This window comes from Xiphias gladius, chromosome 18 (genome assembly GCF_016859285.1).
Source record: "Xiphias gladius isolate SHS-SW01 ecotype Sanya breed wild chromosome 18, ASM1685928v1, whole genome shotgun sequence".
NCBI classification, from domain to species: Eukaryota; Metazoa; Chordata; class Actinopteri; order Istiophoriformes; family Xiphiidae; genus Xiphias; species Xiphias gladius.
In genome coordinates, this window is record NC_053417.1 from 29128695 (window position 1) to 29151374 (window position 22680).

General features: G+C 42.3%; 1 protein-coding gene across 2 annotated transcripts; it reads right to left on the reverse strand.

The window, feature by feature from the left end:
• Positions 1-13343: 13343 nt before the first annotated feature.
• On the reverse strand, positions 13344-22198 carry LOC120803741 (ADP-ribosylation factor-like protein 8A). 2 transcript variants are annotated; one of them, XM_040152576.1, is made up of 7 exons: positions 21972-22198; positions 20431-20511; positions 19408-19481; positions 18604-18697; positions 17918-17985; positions 17593-17663; positions 13344-15640 (listed from the first exon to the last, which is right to left on the reverse strand). In XM_040152576.1, exons 1-7 carry the CDS (start codon positions 22092-22094, stop codon positions 15588-15590), a joined length of 564 nt encoding a protein of 187 aa, XP_040008510.1. In that variant the 5' UTR covers positions 22095-22198; the 3' UTR covers positions 13344-15587. The 2 variants fall into 2 exon arrangements, with proteins under 2 accessions (XP_040008510.1, XP_040008509.1); XM_040152575.1 differs by lacking the exon at positions 13344-15640 and adding an exon at positions 17000-17100.
• Between the last annotated feature and the right edge of the window lie 482 nt (positions 22199-22680).

Sequence of the window (22680 nt, forward strand, 5' to 3'; positions counted from 1 at the left end):
CACCAAGTCAAGACAATGAGATAGAAGCCAGAGATTTAGCAGCTCTTAAACTAGGTCCTTGTCCTTTGTCCCTCTTAACGTCTCACCTATTTGTTCTGACATTATAAATTAAATAAATATGTTTCATGTGATTTGGTCAAACCAACCCCTTAAAAAGCTGATTTCAGCCCCGAGATCTGTGGGTGAATCGTGGACAGAGAGAGAGAGAAAGCGAAAAGAGGAAAAGGGGCGAGAGGTGGAGAAAGAGAGAGAGAGACGGATGTCGAGTTGGAGGAACAGAGTGTTTCGGGAGGACGGGGATGTTGTTCTCATTAGCAGTGATGAGAGCTCGCCCCTCTGATACAAACTACTGAACAAACCGCCTCTGTTCACTAATGAAGCCACACACACACACACACACACACACACACGCACACAGAGACGACTAGACCTCCATTGGTCATGCGACCGTGTCTTTGGGACAGACTGGATGGGAACCAACTGCAGGCTGCAGTTACGTAATAACAGGAAGGTCACAGGTTCGACTCCCACATCTATCTTTGAGGTGTGCATGTTTCACACAACCACGTCCACTCCTCACTTATTTCTGGAGTCTTTCAGGGAGGATATGACAAGTTTGTGGGCTTGACTTTATATTTCGTTTTTGTAAAAGATCCTTGGTAATGATTTATTTTTTGGGTCCCTTATTCTCCCGCTACATTCACAGTAGTCTGACTGACCGGATGCAGCCTGCAGGTGTAAGCCTGCCATTGGCTGCGTCTCCAACGCAACATTCCCTGCAGCTCCAGAGGCAGAAACAACTGCAGAAAGCGACAGGAGGAGAGAGGAGAGAGACGAGGAAGAACAAAACTACGGGAGAGAGAAGAAGTCAAGTTAGTAACGAGCATTGATGGGATACGAATATGTACAGATGGAGAGGAAGAGGAGGAGAGACGAGCTCAGTGCATCATGGGAAGTCACCTGGCAGTCTCGGCCGCTAGCAGCATAACTAGGGGGTGGTTAAAGACAAGCCTGAGCCAGTCCTGATTATAAGCTTTATCCAAAAGCAAGGTTTTAAGCCTGCTCTTAAACGTGGAGAGGGCGTCTTCCTCCTGGACCCAAACTGGAAGATGGTTCCACAGGAGAGGAGCCTGACAACTGAAGGATCTTCCTCCCGTTCTACTTGTGGAGACTCTAGGAACCACAAGCAAGCCTGAGTTCTGGGAGCACAGGGTTCTAGTGGGGTGATAGGTGCTATGAGCTCTCTAAGATATGATGGTGTCTGACCATTAAAGGCTTTGTGGGCGAGGAGGAGGATTTTAAATTCTCTTCTGGATTTTACAGGTAGTCAAAGCAGAGAAGCTAACACAGGAGAAATGTGATCTCTTTTCCTAGTTCCTGTCAGTACTGGTGCTGCAGCATTCTGGATCAGCTGGAGAGTATTTAAAGATTTATTGGGACATCCTGATAATAAAGAGTTCCAATAAACCAGCCTAGAGGTAACAAAAGCATGGACTAGTTTTTCCGTATCTTTTTGAGCAGGATGTGGCTGATTTTTACAATCAGGAGAAAAAAGGCAGAGGTTGAAGTTTGTTTTATGTGGGAGTTAAAGGACAGATCCTGATCAAAGAGAACTCTGAGATTCCTAACAGTGGTGCTGGAGGCCAGGGCAAAGCCATCCAGAGTAACTATATCATTAGATAAGGGGTTTCTGAGGTGTTGGGGGCCAAGTACAATAACTTCAGTTTTGTCTGAGTTTAACAGCAGAAAGATGCTGGTTATCCAGGTCTTTATGTCCTCAAGGCATGTTTGAAGTTTAGCTAACTGATTGGTTTCATCGGGCTTCATTGACAAGTACAATCGAGTATCAACTACATAACAATAACAACCAGCTTAGAGTGGTTCCTTTAATGCCAATTAAATGTTCCAGTCTCTGTAATAGGATATGATTGTCAATTGTATCAAATGCAGCACTAAGGTTTAACAAGACAAGTACAGAGACAAGTCCTTTGTCCGATGCAGTAAAAAGGTCATTTGTAACTTTCACCAGTGCTGTCTCTGTGCTATGATGCTCTATAAATCCTGACTGAAAATCCTCAAATAAACGATTATCATGTAATAAGTCACACAACTTGTTGGCGACAGCTTTCTCAAGGATCCTAGAGAGAAAGGGAAGGTTAGATATTGGTCTACAGTTGGCTAAAACATCTGGATCAAGAGTAGAATTTTTAAGAAGAGGTTTAATTACAGCTGTTTTAAAGGACTGCGGTACACAGCCTGTTAATAGACATATTGATTATATCTAGTAAAGAGGTGCTGACTCAGGGTAAAACTTCCTAGTTCCTAGGGTTTAAGAGACAAGTTGATGGTTTAGATGAAGACATTGTTGAAGTTAGTTGGCGAAGGTCGATGGGAGAGAAACTGTCTAAGTATGTATCAGGTTTTAAAGCTGTTTCTAAGGTTCCTGTGTTTGAAGATCAATCGGTGCCGGTTGACGGCAGGAGGTGGTGAATTTTGTCTCTAGTAGTTTGAATTTTATCATTAAAGAAGCTCATGAAGTAGTCAGTACTGAGAGCTGTAGGGATACATGGATCAGTAGAGCTATGACTCTCTGTCAGCCTGGCTACAGTGCTCCATTAAAGATGAGTGATGGGCTGCTCTGGCATTACAAAGGGCCTTCCTATATGTCTTAAGACTATGTGCAGCCAGACCTATCTCCTCGGTGCTTTGGCTGTACGCGAATACATTCACAGAAACTTTTCTTATTATTTCATAACAAGGAGCTGATAAGAAACTGTTAATTCTTAGGGCTTTTCCTGGAAAGGGTTACGTGATTGGGTGATAAAAGGGAAACAGAGAAATTGTTCAGGTTGTACTGTTGGTGGATAATTTCTTATCATAGAGCTTTTAAGTTATGGTTAGAATTAGGCAGCTCAAACACTTGACATGAGATCACAGGTGCGATTTACAAAAGGGCAGGCATTACTCACAGGTCGGTGATAGGACTCTTACTCTGGCCTACTGCAGTGGTCGGCAAGTAGTGGCCCGCGGCCCAAATCCGGCCCTCCAACAAAAATATCTGGCCCCAGATGAGAGCTGAGGTTTTTGCTTTTATAGTTTGCATCAAACATATTATGTAATTCCTCAGAAATCCTCCGTAGATGACAACGCATACTGTAAATCAGGCTTGTGTAGATCCCAATGTATATGATCTTGTAACATCTAATAAAAGTCAATCATTTGCACCTCAAACACAAATAGGCGCTAGTCTAACAGAAACAGCCTGCATATAATAATTTCTAAGACAGCATCAACATGACCAGGACTTTCAACCAACCATAAATGAAGCAGGCATTGTCATTTTTGAGCTTCTAATTGCCAAGTGAGTAGGAAAAAAGCTGCTGTAGCTCTGTTAGCCTTCGCATTAAAATGGAAAAATTACATAACCATCGAAATACAATCCCAAAACTATGCTGCAGGTGTCTGGTCAGAAACCAAATTATTGGACAAATTAAAACTTTGACCTGATGATGGCGCTAGATGAAAAGTCAGAGGATCACCAAAGTTATTACAGTTCATCCTGAGGGGACCATGCACCAGAGATATTTCAGTCTGGACCGAAGAGGTGGACCGGCGGATCGTGCCATCCATAGAGCCATACCGATGGCGAGGCCAGAAAAGAAGGGTCCCAATCGGAGCAGAGGTGGAGAGAGCCTGTCCTTTAGTCCCCAGTAAGGGTCAAACTCAAAATCACTGGGTCCTACGCCTCCCAAAACTCTATCATGTTGTTCCTGACAGGTAGACAGCCCTGTCTGTCAAAGTCAACACCTGCAGACATTTTAATCACAGTTCTTCTGCCATAACCAGGATTTTTCTCAAACTTTAACCCTACTGTAGTCGCCACGCACACGTAACGTAGGAAGCGAGAAACTGAGAAAACGTTGGTATTGAGCGTAAGACAGGGTTTTCAGGGTTTCCGCAGGTTCACCAAGTTAAACTTAAGACTTTATAATTCCCTTTATAATTCCCTACCATACCAGGTATGGTAGGGAATTTGAGAAAACTAAACTCAATGTTTTTTAAGACTTTTCAAAACCCGCCGAACCCCTGGTTTTGCAGACCCGTCCCATATTTAGTTTTTGTTTTGTGACAGCGTTGGAGAAAGCAGACACAGAAAAACATCACAGGGAACAATTTAGTTTTTATTTAATTTATTGAATTAATTTCTTTGAAACTCCGTCTCTGTGTTTCACAGAAGCGGTGAACCTCTCACTCACCGTGTGAATTCCACTGATATGAAGCACTGCTTGTCTAGAAGTGTGTGTGTGTGTGTGTGTGTGTGTGTGTGTGCGTGTGCGCAACTTAGCCCTCTCATCAGCTGGATGAGGGTGAGTGAATGAAGAGCGACATGTGTGTATTTGTGAATGTGTGGGTGTATATGTGTGCGTGTGTGTGTCTCCAAGCACAAGCTCAATGAACACAAACTAATCTGACCTGAATGTCTCACGCACAAGCGCGCACACACACACACACACACACACACACACACACACACACACACACACACACACACACACACACACACACACACACACACACACAGAGAAAACCAGGAACACAATGTTGGTTTTGTTCTGTGGGAAAACTGATGAGGGAAGGAGTGAGGAGGAGGAGAAGGAGGGGGGGTACTGTTGTCATGACAACGAGCACGGGGTCCTGATGGAGAGTTAGGTTGACTCTCATTGGGAACACACACACACACACACACACACACACACACACACACACACAGTGCTGGGACCACCTTGTACTGCAGACAGGAAACACCGAGGCCTGCTTCTTTGTTGATCGCTATTAAAGTAGTTCTCAACACACACATGCGCACACACAAACACACACTTCACACTATGAAAGAAAAGTTTACCCACTTGTTGACAAGTAGCACGGAGAGAAAAAAGGAGGGAGGGGCTGAGGATGGATGGAGAGAAGGAGAGAGGAGCATGAAGTTAGAGGGAGTTGGGAGTTTTTCTCAGTGCGATCACGTCACAGCCAAATGACCAAATGACCAGCTTCTTTGCTTCTTCTCGCCTTCTTTTTTTGTCCGTCGGCTTTTGAACTGCTGAGAAGGCTGAGCCCCAGGACCGTCAGTTATCCTCCAAAATAAAACCCTGACTGACGGGAGGGCTGCTGGCGTGACGCTAAACTACAGTCCCCTGGTGGCCAAACGGGAGGCCTTCGGCACTGCGAACACACCAGTGGAGTCATTCAGATCGAAAGGGTTCATCCTCTGGGAAATGTAATCGGCACATTTCATCACAGTTTCCCCGTTAGATTAACGCCGCCGTTTTAATCAGGCAAGCGCCACAACCGGCGCAAAGCGGCAGGTAGTGGGTGCAGGGACTGTACGGGCGTCTCCACCTGCCGTTCTGGTTCGTGTCCTGCAGATGCAGCGGGACAAAGAGGAAGGGATGTCATGATTAATAAATATGCCCTCAGCCAATCGCATCACTGGTCTCATCGCTCTGAATCACCTGAGCCAGCCAGAGATCACACTGTCGTCTACACGGGACTGACGATCTCCGGTAGTCCGACATCTCCCACCTAAACAGCAGGATACCGAGTTATAACGGACCAGTCTGATGTGTGCGGAGGTGTACGTGGTTTTTCTGTGGCGGCCTGGTGCCATTTGCACGAGATTTACTGAAGGCAAACACAGAGGATGAACCACCTGTGCACCGGGCACCGAAATACCACACAGACGGCCAGATAGAGTTTCAGAGAAAGGAAAATAGCGAACCGTCAGGTGGCTGCTTGCGTCGCCATGAAAAGAGGGCCCGTGAGTAACTCTGTGTTCTAGTGCAGAGTGTTAGCGTAGCGGGGGCCTAAAAAAAACCCATCAGGACTCATTCTCTCAACACCACAGATAACATCAGCAAAATTTCATGCCAGTTCATCCGTTAGCAATCGCTCACCGAGCTAAAACTGTTTGCAGGGAGGGCATGAAAGAAACATCTGTATTGAAACCCAAGTCGCGAGCATATTACAATCGTCCTCTATTGTTCCTGTCCCACGGAGCGTCACAAGAAAGAACCAGCATTTTGAAACCAGGTAACAATACGGAGTCAAAAAACAAAACAGCTGCAGCCTCAAGTTATCGTGCTATAAAAACAGAGGTCGGCCGAAGCGTGCGTGCGCTCCGGCCCACGGAGCAACTGTTCAGCGGAGTGAATGACGGACTTCGCCGGCCTACCTGGGGGTTCACGTTCCACATGCTACCCGGGGCCCAATGGTCAGACCGCTGATAGTATACTAAGGTGCAGGGCTTCCCCAGGGAAACCGGTTTGTGGAGGTGGTATTATTTCTCAGCTGGTCAATACGGACTTTAAACTAACTTCAACTGGTGTCTGACCGGTGGTGCGGAGGGGGCTGATCTACTCACACACCACCCTCCATACATATGTGGTCTTTGCACCATGCTCCCTTTCCCTGAAACGTAATAAGTCTGATATTATATTGCACCATCAGGGTTGTTATTCAGGGATATAATTTCTTCTGGCAGTAGCAGGGATGCTCTTCATTTTAGCTGAGGCAGGGTTCCTCCACTGCGCCGTAAACCCTGAAGTGAGTGTGACTGTAAAACTGGATTCAAGGTTAAGTTACCTGTTTAAAAAGTGTCCACCCTTCAGACCAGCGGACAGTCTTCAGTCTGACTGTGACGATGACTGTCACAAAGCAGCTGAACCGCTGAGCTCAGCAGCTGCTGCTGCTGAAGGGACAAATTAGTCTGAATCTGACCCGGGAGTTGACCCAACACACACACACACACACACACACACACACACACACACAGCTGAGTCGGGACCACACACACTGGTCTCAACAGAAACGCACAAAAAAACTCACACTAATCGCACACATTTACACGCGACATTAAAGAGGCGTCACCAATGAAGTCTAGAGATGTCTGTGTTTGCGCTGCCCCCTGCTGTCTCATCGCTAACACTGCAGGCCTGAACCAGTTGGACACTTTAATGCGATTGGATGGAAAAGTTTCAGTTTGGAAAACAAAAAATGAAGTTAACGAAACACGAGCATGAGTTATAACATTTAATCTGTAGACATTTGTCCGTACCTCATGGGTCACATGACACTTCTAAACACTGTGAAACACAGTCTGATGCTCCACAGTCAAAGACAATACTGATCTCTGATTGGCTGGCGGGTAAAAACCGTTTATTGGGACGTATAAAGCACAGCTCCAGCCAGATGTTTAACCTGTTTAATTATTGCTCATTGTATCCCAGCCTGTGTAAGAATGCAGGTTGCCGTAGCAACAATGCCGACGGTTTTTACTAGGTTGATGGTTAAATGACCCAAAAGTAAAGACATTCAGTTTGTTTTCTACTTTTTAGATTTCCTTCAATCTAATTTTCCACTGGTTTCTTACTGTGACGTCTGCATTTTGTCCTTTATCATGACAAGTGTGTTTTTTTGGTTTGATTTTGACTTTTAGTTTAGTTCTGTTTTTAAAAAAAATATGAATTCCAGACTTTAATAAGGAAATAAGGAAGGCCTCATGTTGTTTCTCCATAGTATTTTTTATTAGTATCATACACAAGCATGTTTCTATTAAAACACATTATATCAACTGAGTCAAACTATAATGAACAAACAAGTTCCAACTGATAGGCCGTCTTCGCCGTGTTCATCCTACATGTACGAACCCTGACGCTGTCTGCACCAACGCTACGGGATCAGTACCAAAACCAGAAAAATCCAATCAGAAGAGTCCGGGGCAACTTCAGGTGGGTCAGGGATCAATCAGCAGTCAAACATGTGACCCGTTTAAGCGTTTACGTGTTTCCCAGCAAGGGAGAGCACAGCCAGCAGCTCGCTGACTGTGCGTCTGTCCGGAGAAGACTTTAAAGAGTTGCTTTTTAAATGAACCCCCTGGTTAGAGGGCTGGGCAGAAGTTTGTGCCTGTAGGTGTGCAAGTTGAATTTAGTAAATCACTATCCTCACTGTGTTCACTGTCAATGTGGCTCCCACATTGTAAAACCGATTTGGGTTTTGATCACGTTTTAGGATTCTAAAGTTTACTAAACATTCAGGTGCCATAACAAACTCAAAATGTTATTTAAACAGAAGAAAATATCCGATTCATTAGAGTGGGGCTGAGTTTGAGTTTCTGATTTCTCCATTTCTTTTAGGAGGCGTCCTACCTAAATTTAAACAGACTATTTCTGATCATCCGTCTCTTGCAAGGTATTTCGACATGAAGGTTTCAAAACGTACTGCAAATTTCAAATTTCAAAATTGACATTTTTGCCCATCTACAATTTCATGACAACTGAGCAAACTCTGTCTGCTGAGGAAGCTCATGTCTTATGCTCGAAAGCCACAGAGCAGCGACTAAATAGACTTCGTGGTGAGATTGTTTTGTCAATTGACTGCCAGACTGGTTTGAAGGCAAGGATCCGTTTATTAAGTATGTCCGACAACTCGGTCTCATTTACAGCTAATGAAGACCGTGCGATATGATGGAAAGCTCCCAAACAACCCCGAGTGACTGAACCTTCAGTTGAGACCGTTTTGTCAAACCGTTGTTCCCTTGGTCAAGGATGAACCATTACACTCTGCTGCGCACCGTGGCCATTTTTATGACTGTGTTCTTTTTGAAATAGATTAAGAGCATTAATTAGTGATACACACGTTATACATTCATTTGCATGTAACGTTTCATAGTACTAGCAGTCCTTGACAGAACAAGAGGTGTTGTGGTCATGGATAGACTTCCAAAAGGTCAGAGGCTGCCGCTTGCATTGGCTGTCATTGCACCCAACATACTGACACTGAGGATCCGTACGGTGTTGCGTTGCTACAAGTTCTGTGTGTGGATTTTGTCGCATTTTGTTGCCGATTCCGTAGTAAAATCTCCGTTTACTGACTTTGATGACGATTTAACGGTACAGGATAATCATGATGAACATGGAACATTAACATCGCGTCCTGCACAGTTTCAGTTTCAGTACATGCAGGATTACAGGTCGTTACTAGATTTTTTTTGCCATTTAAAAAAAAAAAAAAAAAAAAAACAGGTCAAACTTTACATTACAATGACCGTACTCCAGTGTATTCATCTGTAAGAAAAGTACTGTAAATATAAAGCCATTATGCAATCCTTCTCTGACATTATGTACTTAGAAAGGTGTAAAAACTCAGTTTAAGCACAATATCAATACTTCTGTTTTATTGCACTAGGACATTTCGTGTCGTATACCTCTGTTAGTTCTCTGGAGGATAATACTCAGGTTGATGCACTGGATTAAGGCCATTTTATGATAAAGTTGTACCATAATAACCATTTACTTCATCAGCTCCCACAGATATACCATCCCTGCCCCCAAGCATGCAAACATAAAGAGACCAGAGCCAATCAGAGCAGAGCTGCGGGGGGGATTTCAAGGTTTCACACGTCTGACCTAATAAACGAGGACGAAAAACACCAGCAGCTGTCACCTGAAGGTGCCGTTCTGCTTTAACAGACATCCGGCGGCAGGCTGGTAAACCAGTCAAATCTGCTGGTGAATCTCAAGAGTTTACCACTGAGAGACGCCACATTTCAACTCCCGTGTTGTAATATGTCCTTTTGACTTCTGGTGTGATTCTAATTATTGTTGTTTCTGTATTTAAATAGAGAAGAGTGGAAAATTAGGCTTCTTTGACTCCACAGATGTTTCTAGTGTTTTTCCTAAAAATCGCAGGGTCGGGAACCCGTTGTCCTTCAGGGGTCGGTATGGTTAAAACAAAGTGCTTGTTGGATTTCATGCAAACATCAGAGCAAAACCGAGAATGTCTTTGAGGTGAGACGGTTTAAAAATGTGTTTCGTTATCCCCATTTTACAATTCATTCATCACGTCCCGCCCATTGACGTGCTCGAACAAGATTTTAATACGCTGCAAACTAGTTTGTTTGAAGCATAAGGAAACCATTTTAGGTCTAGACCACTGAAGTGCAACATCCCTGTTTCAAACCCCTGTGGAATCCTGTTAAGGCTCTGCTGAATATTATCAAACAAAAGGCAAAAAAGCAAAGATATACCTTTGAAATTCCCTTGGCAATCTGTTGTCTGATGGCCTCAATAACTAATAATCACTGTTCCGGCTGATCAACAGGTCAATACATTTCTGAGCGGTCCAGAACGGAGTCAGACAACAAGTCTTGGCGACGGAACCTGACATCTGGAGCAGCTGGAGAACAAGCAGAGCCGTTTGAGGCCTAAGGAGAATCCATTTTTGCTTCTTAGAGTATTGTGAAACAGTGTGATTTGATTCATCTGTTTGGCACGAATTGTGCTCGTTGTTGTCTGGCATTTTATCCGGGAAGCGCTTCCATCTGCCGGGGCCTCCAGTTTATTAACACAGCTCCTTCAGATGGACAGCTCTGGGTAGTTATTGAGCAGCTTTCCACTGTCGGGCTGGGGGGGCTTGAGAGTTAGCGCTCGCAAATCGATCTTGCATTCTTGGGAGTTGAAAGCCGTATTGTTAGGATTTCAAAAATGGATTTTTCGGATTTCGCAGACCAATTTGTATTCTCCAGGAGGTGCAGCTGTGAGAGTTAAATTTGGGAGTCCTAACCCACAAGAACCCTCTGTAACTGGGACAGCATTGTTGCAGAGATCACCAGCTTAGACAAGCTCAGGTGATTCCATTTTAATACACTTGTACATCACTAGTGGTTCCCAACATCATGGAATACACTGGGGAAAATTTTTATGTAGCTGTTATTTTGATAAATTAACCAAACAGTTTAAATTTAAACAAATACTAGTATTTGGTGCCACAAAATTTGTAGTATGAAAAGTTGTGGATTGCTGTCTGTCTGTCCTCCGACATCGCTACTGGCTGAAGGCAGAGGATACTTGTCTACCCAAAGTTCACACAAGTATGTTAGCGCTGAAGCAATTAGTTGATCAGCCAATCAAGAGAAAATCAATCGATTTTGAGTCATTTATAAGAGGAAGAAAAATCAAATTTGTCGATTAGTTTACAGAGACTTTAGCGGGTTAATTAAGAGTGAAAATAATCTTGAGTCGCAGCCTTAGCATCCTTGATAAAATTGAAGAAGCAAAAAACATTTCTGGTCATTCCGGCCGTCGATGTCTAAACGTGGAATTTAGAGTGTTTAGGCCGGGAATGCAGACCGAAAAAGGCCTTAAGTGTCTCTTGACCCCACATTTGAAGCCAGACAAACCCAGTTTGGCCCAACAGTGTAAGCAGGTGGGTGAGCGTGTGCTAGCAGAATTAATCTCCAACGTGCACTGCTGACAGTTTGACCACTCTCAAACAAAATGACCCTGGTACAGAACTTACACATAGGTAATGTCCTGCCTTTTTCTGTTTGTTCTTAAGTCCGATTGGCTGCTGTCTGGACCAGGATGTGTCAGAACGTGATGTGAACCTTCAGGAGGCCAGAGCTGACCAATGAAGATGCAACTGAAACAAACATTTCACAGACATTTCTCATAAAATCTTATTCATCTTAATATTTTGGCCAATCATCAGTATATCACCTCACAAACATAGGGGCAATACTTGCGGGCTTGTTAAAGTCAATTCTTTGTGTTTAAACACTAAATTCGACCACTTAATGGGCTAGCTGAAAGGGTTAAGTGCCTGAATATTTGTTATCCACACCACCAAAAATATGCCCTCACATTCACCGTAAGCTGATGGTTAACCTAGATCGGTTATATGGGCACCAAGTGATTAAACAGACGACGGAAGTAAACGGATAGAGAAGATTTTCTTGCGTGGCATCACTCAGAGGCTGCGCAGTCCAAACCTTGGTCTTGTAACACATTCCTATCATATCTGGCTCACCATAAATATGAACGTTTGGTAAACACTGTTTAGTGTGGAAGTCTATGGCAGCCAATATTAAAATGGAAACATTTCCATTTGTGTGAGCATGATGTAGGACAAAATTAAAATCTTCATTTGTTCTAATTGTATAAATCTAATCGTCATGTTTTAACGTGCAGAATTACTGCCAAAATGAAAATGTGAGTAATTTTCAGTGTACTCCGAGGCTTAACACTGACCATAATAATGAAACTAAATGTAAAATGGTCATTTCAAATCATCAGACAATGTGCTACATAAACTTGAAAATGTAATTGCAAACTGGTGTTTTACATGTTAATTATGTCCCAGTTTTGACTCATTTTTAAGTAAAAATAAAATAGCAGGATTCTCCGGATTTTTTTTCTCAAATTGACAAATATGTAAATGACCGTGAAAAAAAAAGCCTCTTTCCAGGTAATTTTTATTAAAAACGAGCTACATCCAGGATGTGATGAAATTTCAAATGCAAAGTTCACTTTGATATTTCATTTTCAAGACTAGGTCTCACATTTTCTGCCAATTCTGCATTCAGTTTCATCCTCAGTATGGCCGTGTTCAGTGCTTCGGAGTACACTGGAAAGTATTTGCCACTGCTTGGAGTTTTCATCTTGATAGATGATTTCCATTTTCAAACATTAAAATGATCGATTATAAAAAATGTTATTGAGTCATACATTAAGAGCTCAGATGCTAAATTAATTTTAAGTTTCAGGTTTATTTCAATATGGCACCCACAGACTTTCACATTTATGTTGCCATCTCATGGTTAATTAAAAACAGGACGTGGACATTTTCTGTAGGCTCGGATATTGTGAGGAAGGACACAAGGTTGGAGAGGATTCATTTCTTTTGTTGAGTTTTTAAATCATTTTTGTGCCCTTCTCATAACATGTATTTTGTTGTCAAACCTGGGGACATGAATCATGGAAATGTGTCCGGGGGGGGGGGATTGATGAAAGCTTTTAAATCAGTCAATTTTAAAATAAAAATTTAATATGTGGGTTTCAACGAGTCTAACGTGACTAATAACATTGCTCCATTTGATCTGACATGATGTGAACGTTGCATCTGATCACGTGACACCCCTGGTCCAATCAGCAGACGCCTCAGGGAAGAAAACACTGAACTCTGACTGAACATCGAGAGTAGACTTATGAAGTCAACAAACAACAATAAAAAACAACAATATAAAACAAATAAGAAATAAAAAGCTTATTACAGAGATATGAACAGAAACAATAACATTTCTCCATCTCCCATTTAAGTACCACTTCCTTAAATCTGGACAGACCAGGTTATGTCACAATAAGATTATTAACATTATTCTCATTATTAATATCTTACAAAACCAAAATCAACAGTGCAATAAAAAGGTTTTTAATCTCTCGCTCAGCAGGAGAGAGAGAGAGAGAGAGAGAGAGAGAGGGAGAGAGAGAGAGGGCGAGGAAAAGAGGAGAAAGGGAGGACTGGAAAGTAACAGGCGGAAAAGGAGGAGCAGGGAAATGATGGTGGCAGATTTGTGGTTACTGGCTAAAAGATGACGAAGGTGGGGTTTCGGGAGAGGAGGATCATGGGAAAATCTGAGGGAGAAAACAGATCCACAAAACAGGCTCCAGCTAACTGGCTAATGCTAAATGTGGGATTTTATGACCATTACAATAAATTAAGAAAAAAAAGAAATCCGTTTGTCCCCTTTTTGACAGTTATGGTGATTCAAAGTCAAAATGGCTGACAATTTGATGACAAACAAACAAAGAGACGTTTAGTTTAGGATCCCCACCAATTTAAAAACACAGATTATAATGGAGGTTGATGTGTGGATCTGTAAAGATGCACTGATACCACTTTTCTGTTGCCAGTATAAAACACCGATGTGACTGGTGGATGTTTTTAAGTGATACAGACTGAAAGTTTAAAAAAAAAAAAAACAACTGCTGACCCAAATTAACAAATAAACACATCTTCTCTCTTTCGTCTGACAGTCTCGATCCGTGCAGACGGTTCTGGTTTTATTCCTCCAGGTTTTCAGATGTCTGTCTTCAGCTAGATACAAACTAGGTAAATGGAATTAATTGGAATTTAGTTTGTGCCGATCACAGCGTTGAAAAATTCCACTTTAAAAAGCTTCTTTACAGGAATAGTGTTCTGGTTACTCTGGATAAACCGCAGATTTTTAGGGAGAATTTTCTAGTGAGGAAAAACTCCCCGTTACCAATTTTTCCTTCTTTAATTTGGTTGAACAAACACATTAACTATTGTATAAATAAATTCCATTTGCCACTGGGTGTCAGTGCTGTAACCTGTGAAACAGCCCAGCAGAAAAGCATATGTCAGCCGTTAATTCAGGGTCACTGATATGAACTCAGGCTAAATACTGTTAATTGATGTCCTGGTATTTGCTGCGAATTCCCATCAAAGTCTGCTCCTGCTTCCCAGGAAAAATACCTTCAGGAGTTTTTCAGCATGTGCACTTGTGTGCTGGTGCACCGCAGATTATTGTATGCACTGAAACAGAGAAACCTCATTAACACTTCGATGGAACTGTCACAGATATAAATGTCACCTTTTCACTAGTATTACTGTTATTAGTATTTCAATAACGTGGCTGCAGAGGTTTCTTCCGCCGACTTTTCATGCTAAAATAGCAGCTTACTGTTCAGCCGTGGAAACGTAAGTCCAGACACAGCTGAGTGCAAAATCTGTAAATAAAAACTGTGCAGGCGGTTCAACAAGTGGTTTAATCAAATCTGCGGGACGCAGTGGCACCCGACAGGTGTGGACAATCACCCGAACATTACAACTAAATGTTCAACAAAGGTCCTCAAACCTCAGAACCAGCACACCGGCACGGCTGCATGTAACACATTTTCTCTCTGCCACTTCAGCCAGATAGAGTCCAAATAGATTGCAGTCACTGTATGTTTACACTACTCCGGGTGTCTGCACACTTGCATGTGTTCACACATATTTCTCAGCACATATAGTCCATTCATACAGTCACGCAGTCAGAAACTTTGAGCTGCAAGCGAACGGTCTGCTGACCCTCAAAGAAATGGGCAGATGATGAAAGTTCATATCACACGAACCCTCGCGGTCACATGGATGTGAAAAGCTCCGTTTGGCCGCGGGACCACCTGAAGCCCAAACGGTAAGACGTACTAAAACTCACAATGTTAGAGAACATGATAAGATGATTCTGTATGGCTGTCGCTGCGTTTTTTCCATCTCAATATATGAAGAGGAATTACTGTTCAACCACCACATAAACAAAAATGAATTGCATTTCATTTATGGTGAGAAAAAGCCTGGGAGTCCCAGGAAGAGAGTTACTTTTTTCAGGCATGTAGTAATTTTAAAATCACTGGAGATTCTTCAACCCTGACATGAACTGATGGAGATTGAACGTGTTCGTCTACATGAGGAAACAGACAGATGATCAGGAGGTTTTGCTTTGGTTTCTGACGTGTTCCGCCTGCTTCTGGGTGTCACAGCTTGATACTTCACTCAATACTTCAATACAAAAAACACAAAAACCCAGAGGTATCAATGCATCCTGAGGTGGAGGGGTGAGGGAAACTGGGAGTTGGGAGGTATTAATGTAAGGGTGGGGTAGGTGGGATGGTGGAGGTGGGGATTATCAAAGAGAGAAGATGTGTTAGGGTGGGTGGGCCGGGCCAGTTCGGCTGGGGGCTTGCTTGTTCTCAGGAACTCCTCTTAGTCCTGGAGTGTTGGATCAACCACTGGAGAGTGATGTCTGCAGAGAGAGAGTTGTGATATCAGCAGAGTGTACGGACAGAGAAAGTGTGTGTGTGTGGAGAGAATCAAGGAGAGCTTGAAAGAAAAAGTGAATGTGTGTTTTAATTATGGAAACTGTCTTCATCAGACCACGTGATAGGGCTGAAAGCCCCAGGGAGCGCTAGTGGAGAGGCTTGGGCAGTAGCTAGTTTTTCATATCTTAATACCTTCCCCTACATTTCCCTGGGGTTCACAGTATGAGACTGTATTTGTTTAAAAAAAAAAGCGAAAAGAAAAAGAAAAATTAGTTAATTTTGAAATGAAAGGTCATTGTCAACCATATATCATTGTAGTGTCCTGCAGTGCAGAGCCTACAGTGTCACATGCCAGTTAACTGGACAAGTCTTGCTGGGATTAAAGCCTTTGACCTTGTGTATATTATGTTGTAGCAGTATGAATAAAGTTAAACGCTGTTAACAATACAAGTGACCAGACCGGCAATCATTTCTGTCCTCAAGTAGTTCTTCTGTTGGCTAATAACCCGGTTGTAATAAATTAATTTTCTTTTCTTTTATTTTTGTTTCTTTTTTTATTTTCGCTCTACCAATAAAGGGATACTTGAAACTTCTTTAACAGAACCTACATAACCTAACCCATGAAATAAAATAAGGCAAACGGAAAAGAAACGCTATCGTGGGCAAAAGTATATCATGTTCAGTTACAGGTAGTCATGTGGGAGTTTTGACCAAACAAGACAGAGGCATCTGTGGGCCACCCTGGGCAACAACGGTTTGACGTGTTACCGGCTTTCACCACGACTCTCTTGCAGCAAATAGCGAACACAAGTTTCATCCATGTTGGACAGCTCACCTGCATCATCTGATCTGAACCCAAAACATTCCCAAACATTCGAGGCTCCCCACTGGCAGTCACCATCTTTCTCCGCGCGGCCGCCTGCCTGTTCCTCCAGCTGCCTACACCATGACTGATCTCTGGTGGAGCGTGTTGTGCACTACAACACGTGACATTAATGTATTATACTTTATTGCCGTGATGGTGCCCAAACCTGTGGAGCTTGAGTGGGGGCTGATTTGTCAGAGAATAATCTTGATTATTCTGACATTTTCTGTTGACACCACTTACATACACGAGGGGGGCGGAGCATTAGAAACACCTCTCAATACAATGCAGCCCAGTACAATGACCTTGCCGTTATCTCCGCCCTGTAACTACAACATCCTCCCTGCACTCAGCAGAGATGGCTGAAACACAGACCTTCATGTTCTCCCTCAGAGCAACTGTTTAAATAAACCTCATGCGCTGATGAATGAACAGACCAGAGCTCTATTTGTCCATTTTAATATCACACTATTAACACGTTCTAAGAAAAGCGATCACACCAATCCTCGCTGCCCTTCACTGGTTAAATCTTGACCAATGAGCAAATGTGACTGGGCCTTTGATGTCTGAATCTCCCACCTGTGGAACAAACATAGTCTCCTCTTTTAAATCTCCTCTTACTGGTGGTATATGTTGTAATTGATCTAATTATTTTATCTTGTTTTATATTTTATGTTTTGGGTTTTATTACTTTTATTCTTTGTTATTAATGTAAAGCTCTTTTTAAGTATTTTTTTTTTAAAAAGGTGCGATATAAATAAATTTGTTGTTATAATTAATAATTTCTTCAACATACATGTGATTTAATAAATGAATTGTGCATTGTCCCTGTTAAATGAACAATAAAATAAATATGCCCGTATTTTGTTGTGTAGACTGATTTTTATTGAAGAATAGCACAGCTAACAAAATCCACCCTGATTTGGTGACTAATGCGCTGCATTTCCTATAGCAGCTTCACAATAAAAGCCTCCTGCTTAGTGTCAAGCAGCAGGAAGTGGTGGACTTGGATCAGCAATATTGTGTGTGTGTGTGTGTGTGTGTGTGTGTGTGTGTATAAGTGTGTCATACCGATGTTGTCTTTCTCCTTGCAGGAGATGGAGTAGCAGCAGATCTCTCTGTCCTGGATGGCTGACAGGTTCCTGATTAAAAACACAAAGAAAAAAAAATCGGTTCATACATATAAATGCTAAACAGTCAGCTGATTACACATTTCAGCAATTAAACACACATTCATGTAAAAGCGCAGCAACAATAACCTTTAATACTTATTTATTATAACTATACTTACTATGGACAGCAGGCTTCACCTCACTGTAGAACGTGGACGTTCAGAACATGTACAAACCCTACTGACACATACTAAACCTGAGCCAGAGTGTTGGTGTGAACTTACATCCTCTCTATGAGCTCCTTCTCATCCAGAGCTCCTGGTAGGTCTCTCTTATTGCCCAGAACCAAAACCTAAAGACGCAAAGGCAGAATACATATCAGCTAAATACACAAGAAAACACAACAGCTATCACGCACAGCGTTAAGTGCAATAATTTCCCAAACCGCATCGTCTGCAATTCACGCACGTTCAATGAAGCAGTAGAACTATGTTAGTTTGTCTTGTTCTTTGTATCTGGTGCAGTGTCAGCTTTTTGTTTTAGTCAGCTCATCCTGGGTTCACTCTGACTCAGCTGGATTGTTAGTTCAGTTGGCTCCAGTCGAATCACGTCCAAATTATTCAGTAAAATGCAGCCAATTTATTCTGGTTGACTCTGGGGTGTTCAGTTGGTTTCAAGTGGATACTGTCAGTTTTGGTCTGGTCCCCTCAGAGTTGTAGACTTCAGCTGGTTCAGTCGGGTCAGTTGGGACCCGTCAGGTTTACTCAGCTCTGTCTTGTCAGTTTTGGTCGGTTCAGTCATCCACGTAGGTTAGAACAGATTTGTTCAGCCTGTTCTACACACATTTGGTCAGGTTTGTCTGGTTCAGTTGGGATCACCTGGTTCAGTAATGAGTTTGGTCCAGTCAGGTTTTTTTTGGTCAACATGGTTGGGATTTGTTCCCATAAGTCGGATGTGGTGTTGTTCTTACAGGAATTCCTTGCAGCTGCGGTTTGTCCAGCAGGTTGTGGAGTTCGTTCTTGGAGGCTTCGATTTTCTCCGGGTCTGCTGCGTCCACCATGTAACTAAAACAGAAAAAAAAGCTAATTTAACATCTGTATATCGAGGCAAAAAAATTACTCCAAAACCTTCAATTATTAAAACTGTCATCAAGTGTCTCTCTACTGGCCGGGCGGACGGATTGATTGGCTAATATTTTTACTACGATATTAGAAAATGCTCGTGGTTCTCTTCTCTCTGAATTTTAAATATTTACACAGTTTAAGCTCCCCCAAACAGCATCACGTTGAGTCCTGCTAAAACCCGAAAAAGGTTAAAGATACAGCTGCCACAGCCCATCATGACTTTTACTACATCCCAACTCTACATGCAGAACGACTTTGGTGCTCTTTGTTACGTAAATCTGACCCATTTGCCCTGCAGCTTCGCGTCCAGTCTCACCAAGACAACTGGGTTAATACGACACAACACAAGACCTGAGGACATTTCTGATTATCAAATTTAAGGATTTTGATTTTTCCAAGTAGATGTTTGTCCAAACTCTTGTCAGCAACAATTTTCAAATATTAGATTTATTGTTGAGTATCTGCTTTCTGCTGAAAAACTTGACAGTTTGAACAGAAGGATGAGTCGATGGACAAACTTGCGTGACTCTCCTCTGTCACTCCAGTTCTATTAATGACCCTCCTGGTTGCTGTCGTGTTTGGACCCAGCAGAGACGTCCCAGGGACCCGTTTACCTGACAGTAACCACAGTTTAGAAAACCAGGACTTACACGATAGCGCTGACTCCTCGACAGTAACGCTCCCACATGCTCCTGAACCGAGGCTGACCTCCAATATCCCACAACTACAGACACAGCGAGAGTACATAGTTATTTAATGTATACAGTCTCCAAATTCATTGTTAAACATTACTGAGAATAAAAATAAGTCGGAAAAACTGAAACTTGAATTTTCTTTTTGCTTGTTGTCTTTTTATTTATGTGCACGACTTAAATCGTGTTTGAGAGATCAGTTCTGGCTCTTTACATGTGATTTTAATTGAAATATAAATTATGTTATAAAGTGTTTCTGCTGTCTATTTTCTGTTGCCTTGATTTTAATGTGTTACTTTAATTTAAATTTATATACATGATACATTATTTTATAGATTTTTTTTTATTATTTACTGGAAAATCAAGGCCACAAGTGCCTGCACCCAAAATTGTTGCATCTAAGGACTGATGTCTTAGGTAGAATCCTTTTGACTGACACTCAACTGACAACTCAGATTTTTATGTTGTAAACAATGTAAATACTTTGATGTGCATGTACAGGCGAAAGTGAGTCTGGCTTGTTCTGAGACCCACACCTGTGTTGAATGAAATGAGGCCTGCACATGGACATTCTGAGTACACCCAAAGAAGACGTAATGTCAAAACTTTATAGTTGTACATAAATGTTTTGGGGAGCATTGATTCAGTCTGTGGGGGACTCAAGCTTAAAATACTTAACTGGGAATGAATAATGGTTAAAAAAAATACTTAAGTTAATTGATTGTGTCGTTATTACACGTTCTAAATAAGCAGGTGTTGGAGATCTGCATCAAATATCTTTTATGTATTATGGTATATTTTTTCTCAGAATAAACAATGATAATTGGATGATAGCTACAATTCAAAATACACACACACACACACACACACAGGTATGTATAGCCAAAGATTAATCCACAACCAGACAAAGTGTACATACAGTATAAATGTGCACACACAGGCAGCAGTGCAGAAATAGATGCAGGGAATTGAACTACCAACCTTGATGGTGACGTTGCCCTTAGTGATCTTCCTCATGTTGAATCCAACTGTAGGAATCATGTCTTCACTGAACTGCCCAGACTGAAACACACACACACACACACAATTCTTCCTGATATACAAGCCACTGCTGATTACGAAACTGTATTTTACTGCTGTGTGCCACTTGTTAAAGGGATGTGAGCTTCATCACAATGCCAGTGGACTCTGGTACCTGCCAGAGGAAAATGACACTAAAATAAGAGAGGGACCCCATCAGCGATCTTGGCCTGACTTCATATTATCACCACTATATAGCATAGTATTGATTTATATGTAAACAGGTAAATAACAAGAAATAGCAGTAAAGAAAGGCCAGAGACATGAGTATTCTGGTGGCATACAGGATTAATTTAAGGTGCTGACATTTTGCTGGGTTGTAGTCCTGCGATGCTGTCCCCATATCTCTGTCCCCATCACCTCTCTACTTTCAGTTCCCCAAGAGGCATAAAATGACCATCTCTAATTTTTCCACTAGAGAACTCTGACAAGTTTATTTTTCAATTTTCATTTGTCCTGCTCGATAGATATCTTGGTCATAATTCACTAAGAACCAGATTTAAGAGATCCATATCATGTTGTTAACGGTTGTGCAGTTATGTTAGATAACAAAAATGTCGGCCAACTTTATCATTATCATATTCTTTTAACTCACATTTTGATGATAATATAATATCAGCCTCCACACAGCATTATCTTAAAAAAAAAAAAAAAAAAAAAAAAAGAGTATCAGACAATATTCTGTATAATCTTATGATTTTCAAAGTCTCAAATACTGACACCTGCCTCAAAATCCACCATCAGTCAGGCTCTGGTCTGCACTCAAAACTGCATTTCAAATATTAAAAGGAGGAAAAGCTTCATACAAAAACTTGCAAATAAATATTTTTGGGTGAAGATACATCTATGTTAGTGGGTCACCAAACCATTAAGACACAGAGCACATGAGGCTGATGTCCTGGAAGAAAACTCAGATGATGGTACATGACAGGGAGTGACTGTGACCAGAAGGTCACTCTGACAGCAGGGGGTGATCGACCCTCTTCACACTGGACCAGCAAATCCTGCCTCCGGCCCTGCTGACAGCACCGGGGATTTTTTTTTCCCTGTTTGGGGGGGGGGGCGAAACGGCCTTCAATTCTGATAAAATCTACATGTGGTTTACGACGAAGGTTAAGACCATCCACCGCTGCAGATGTATGTGTCAGCAGCTGTGCCCATTTAAATGACACATCAGAGTCGAGTTAACAGTAAGCAGAGCGCTAGTGGAGTCTGCACTCAGTTAAAAACAAAAACCAAAAACCAAAAAACAAACCCGGACTCAACAGAACTTGAAGTCACTACTGTATGAAAAGCCCACGGACTCGTTCACCGTCCTGCTGAAGTCGAACACCGACAGCTAGCTGACCTCACCACCGCAGGATAACAATAGATGGAGCCAGATGCTAACGGGCAGCTGGCGTTAGCACATCTGTTAGCGTCTAAATTAGCCGGAGCCTTACCGCTATCACATTGACGAAGGTCGTTTTCCCGGAGTACTGCAGCCCCACCAGGGTCAGCTCCATCTCCTCCTTCCAGAAGAGCGCCTTGAACCAGTCCAGCAGTTTGTTGATTAGCGCTATCATCCTTGTCGTGTGATGCTAATGCTAATGTTAGCTGCGGCTACTACTACGGCTAGTTGGATATGCTAGCTAGCTAGCTGGCTAACGCCCCGACAGTCTTTTTTTTTTTTTTTGGAGACGCTGACAGTCACTGAGACAACCACGGGCGGTAACGGAAAAACGGACGACACCGACTGGCTTTATATGAACCAAAGAAGAGGGTCAAGAAGTCGGTGTTCTGAGGCCTTAATGTCCGCTGTGTGTTTTCGGTGGTGTTTACTAGCTACGCCTTTTCCCACAGCACCGTCAAGACACGTTTAATAACTCACACCACGTCCGGTACAGCCCTTCAAAATAAACCTCGAACCCAAAAACCATTCCCTGAAATGTATCGTCCAATCAAGGTTCAACATGGACATAAATAACATTTATAGAAAGTATTCTAACGCAATAATCATCTAAAGGTCTTTTTTTTTTTATCTAAACCTTCCTTTTCATTGGTCAGGGTGTCAGATTGAGTTGAATCTGTCAGCAGGTGGTCCGCCCGGCTTCCTGTTTGGGTGGGGCTCACAGATGAAGCAGAGGAGAGCCGAGAAAAGAGGAGACACAT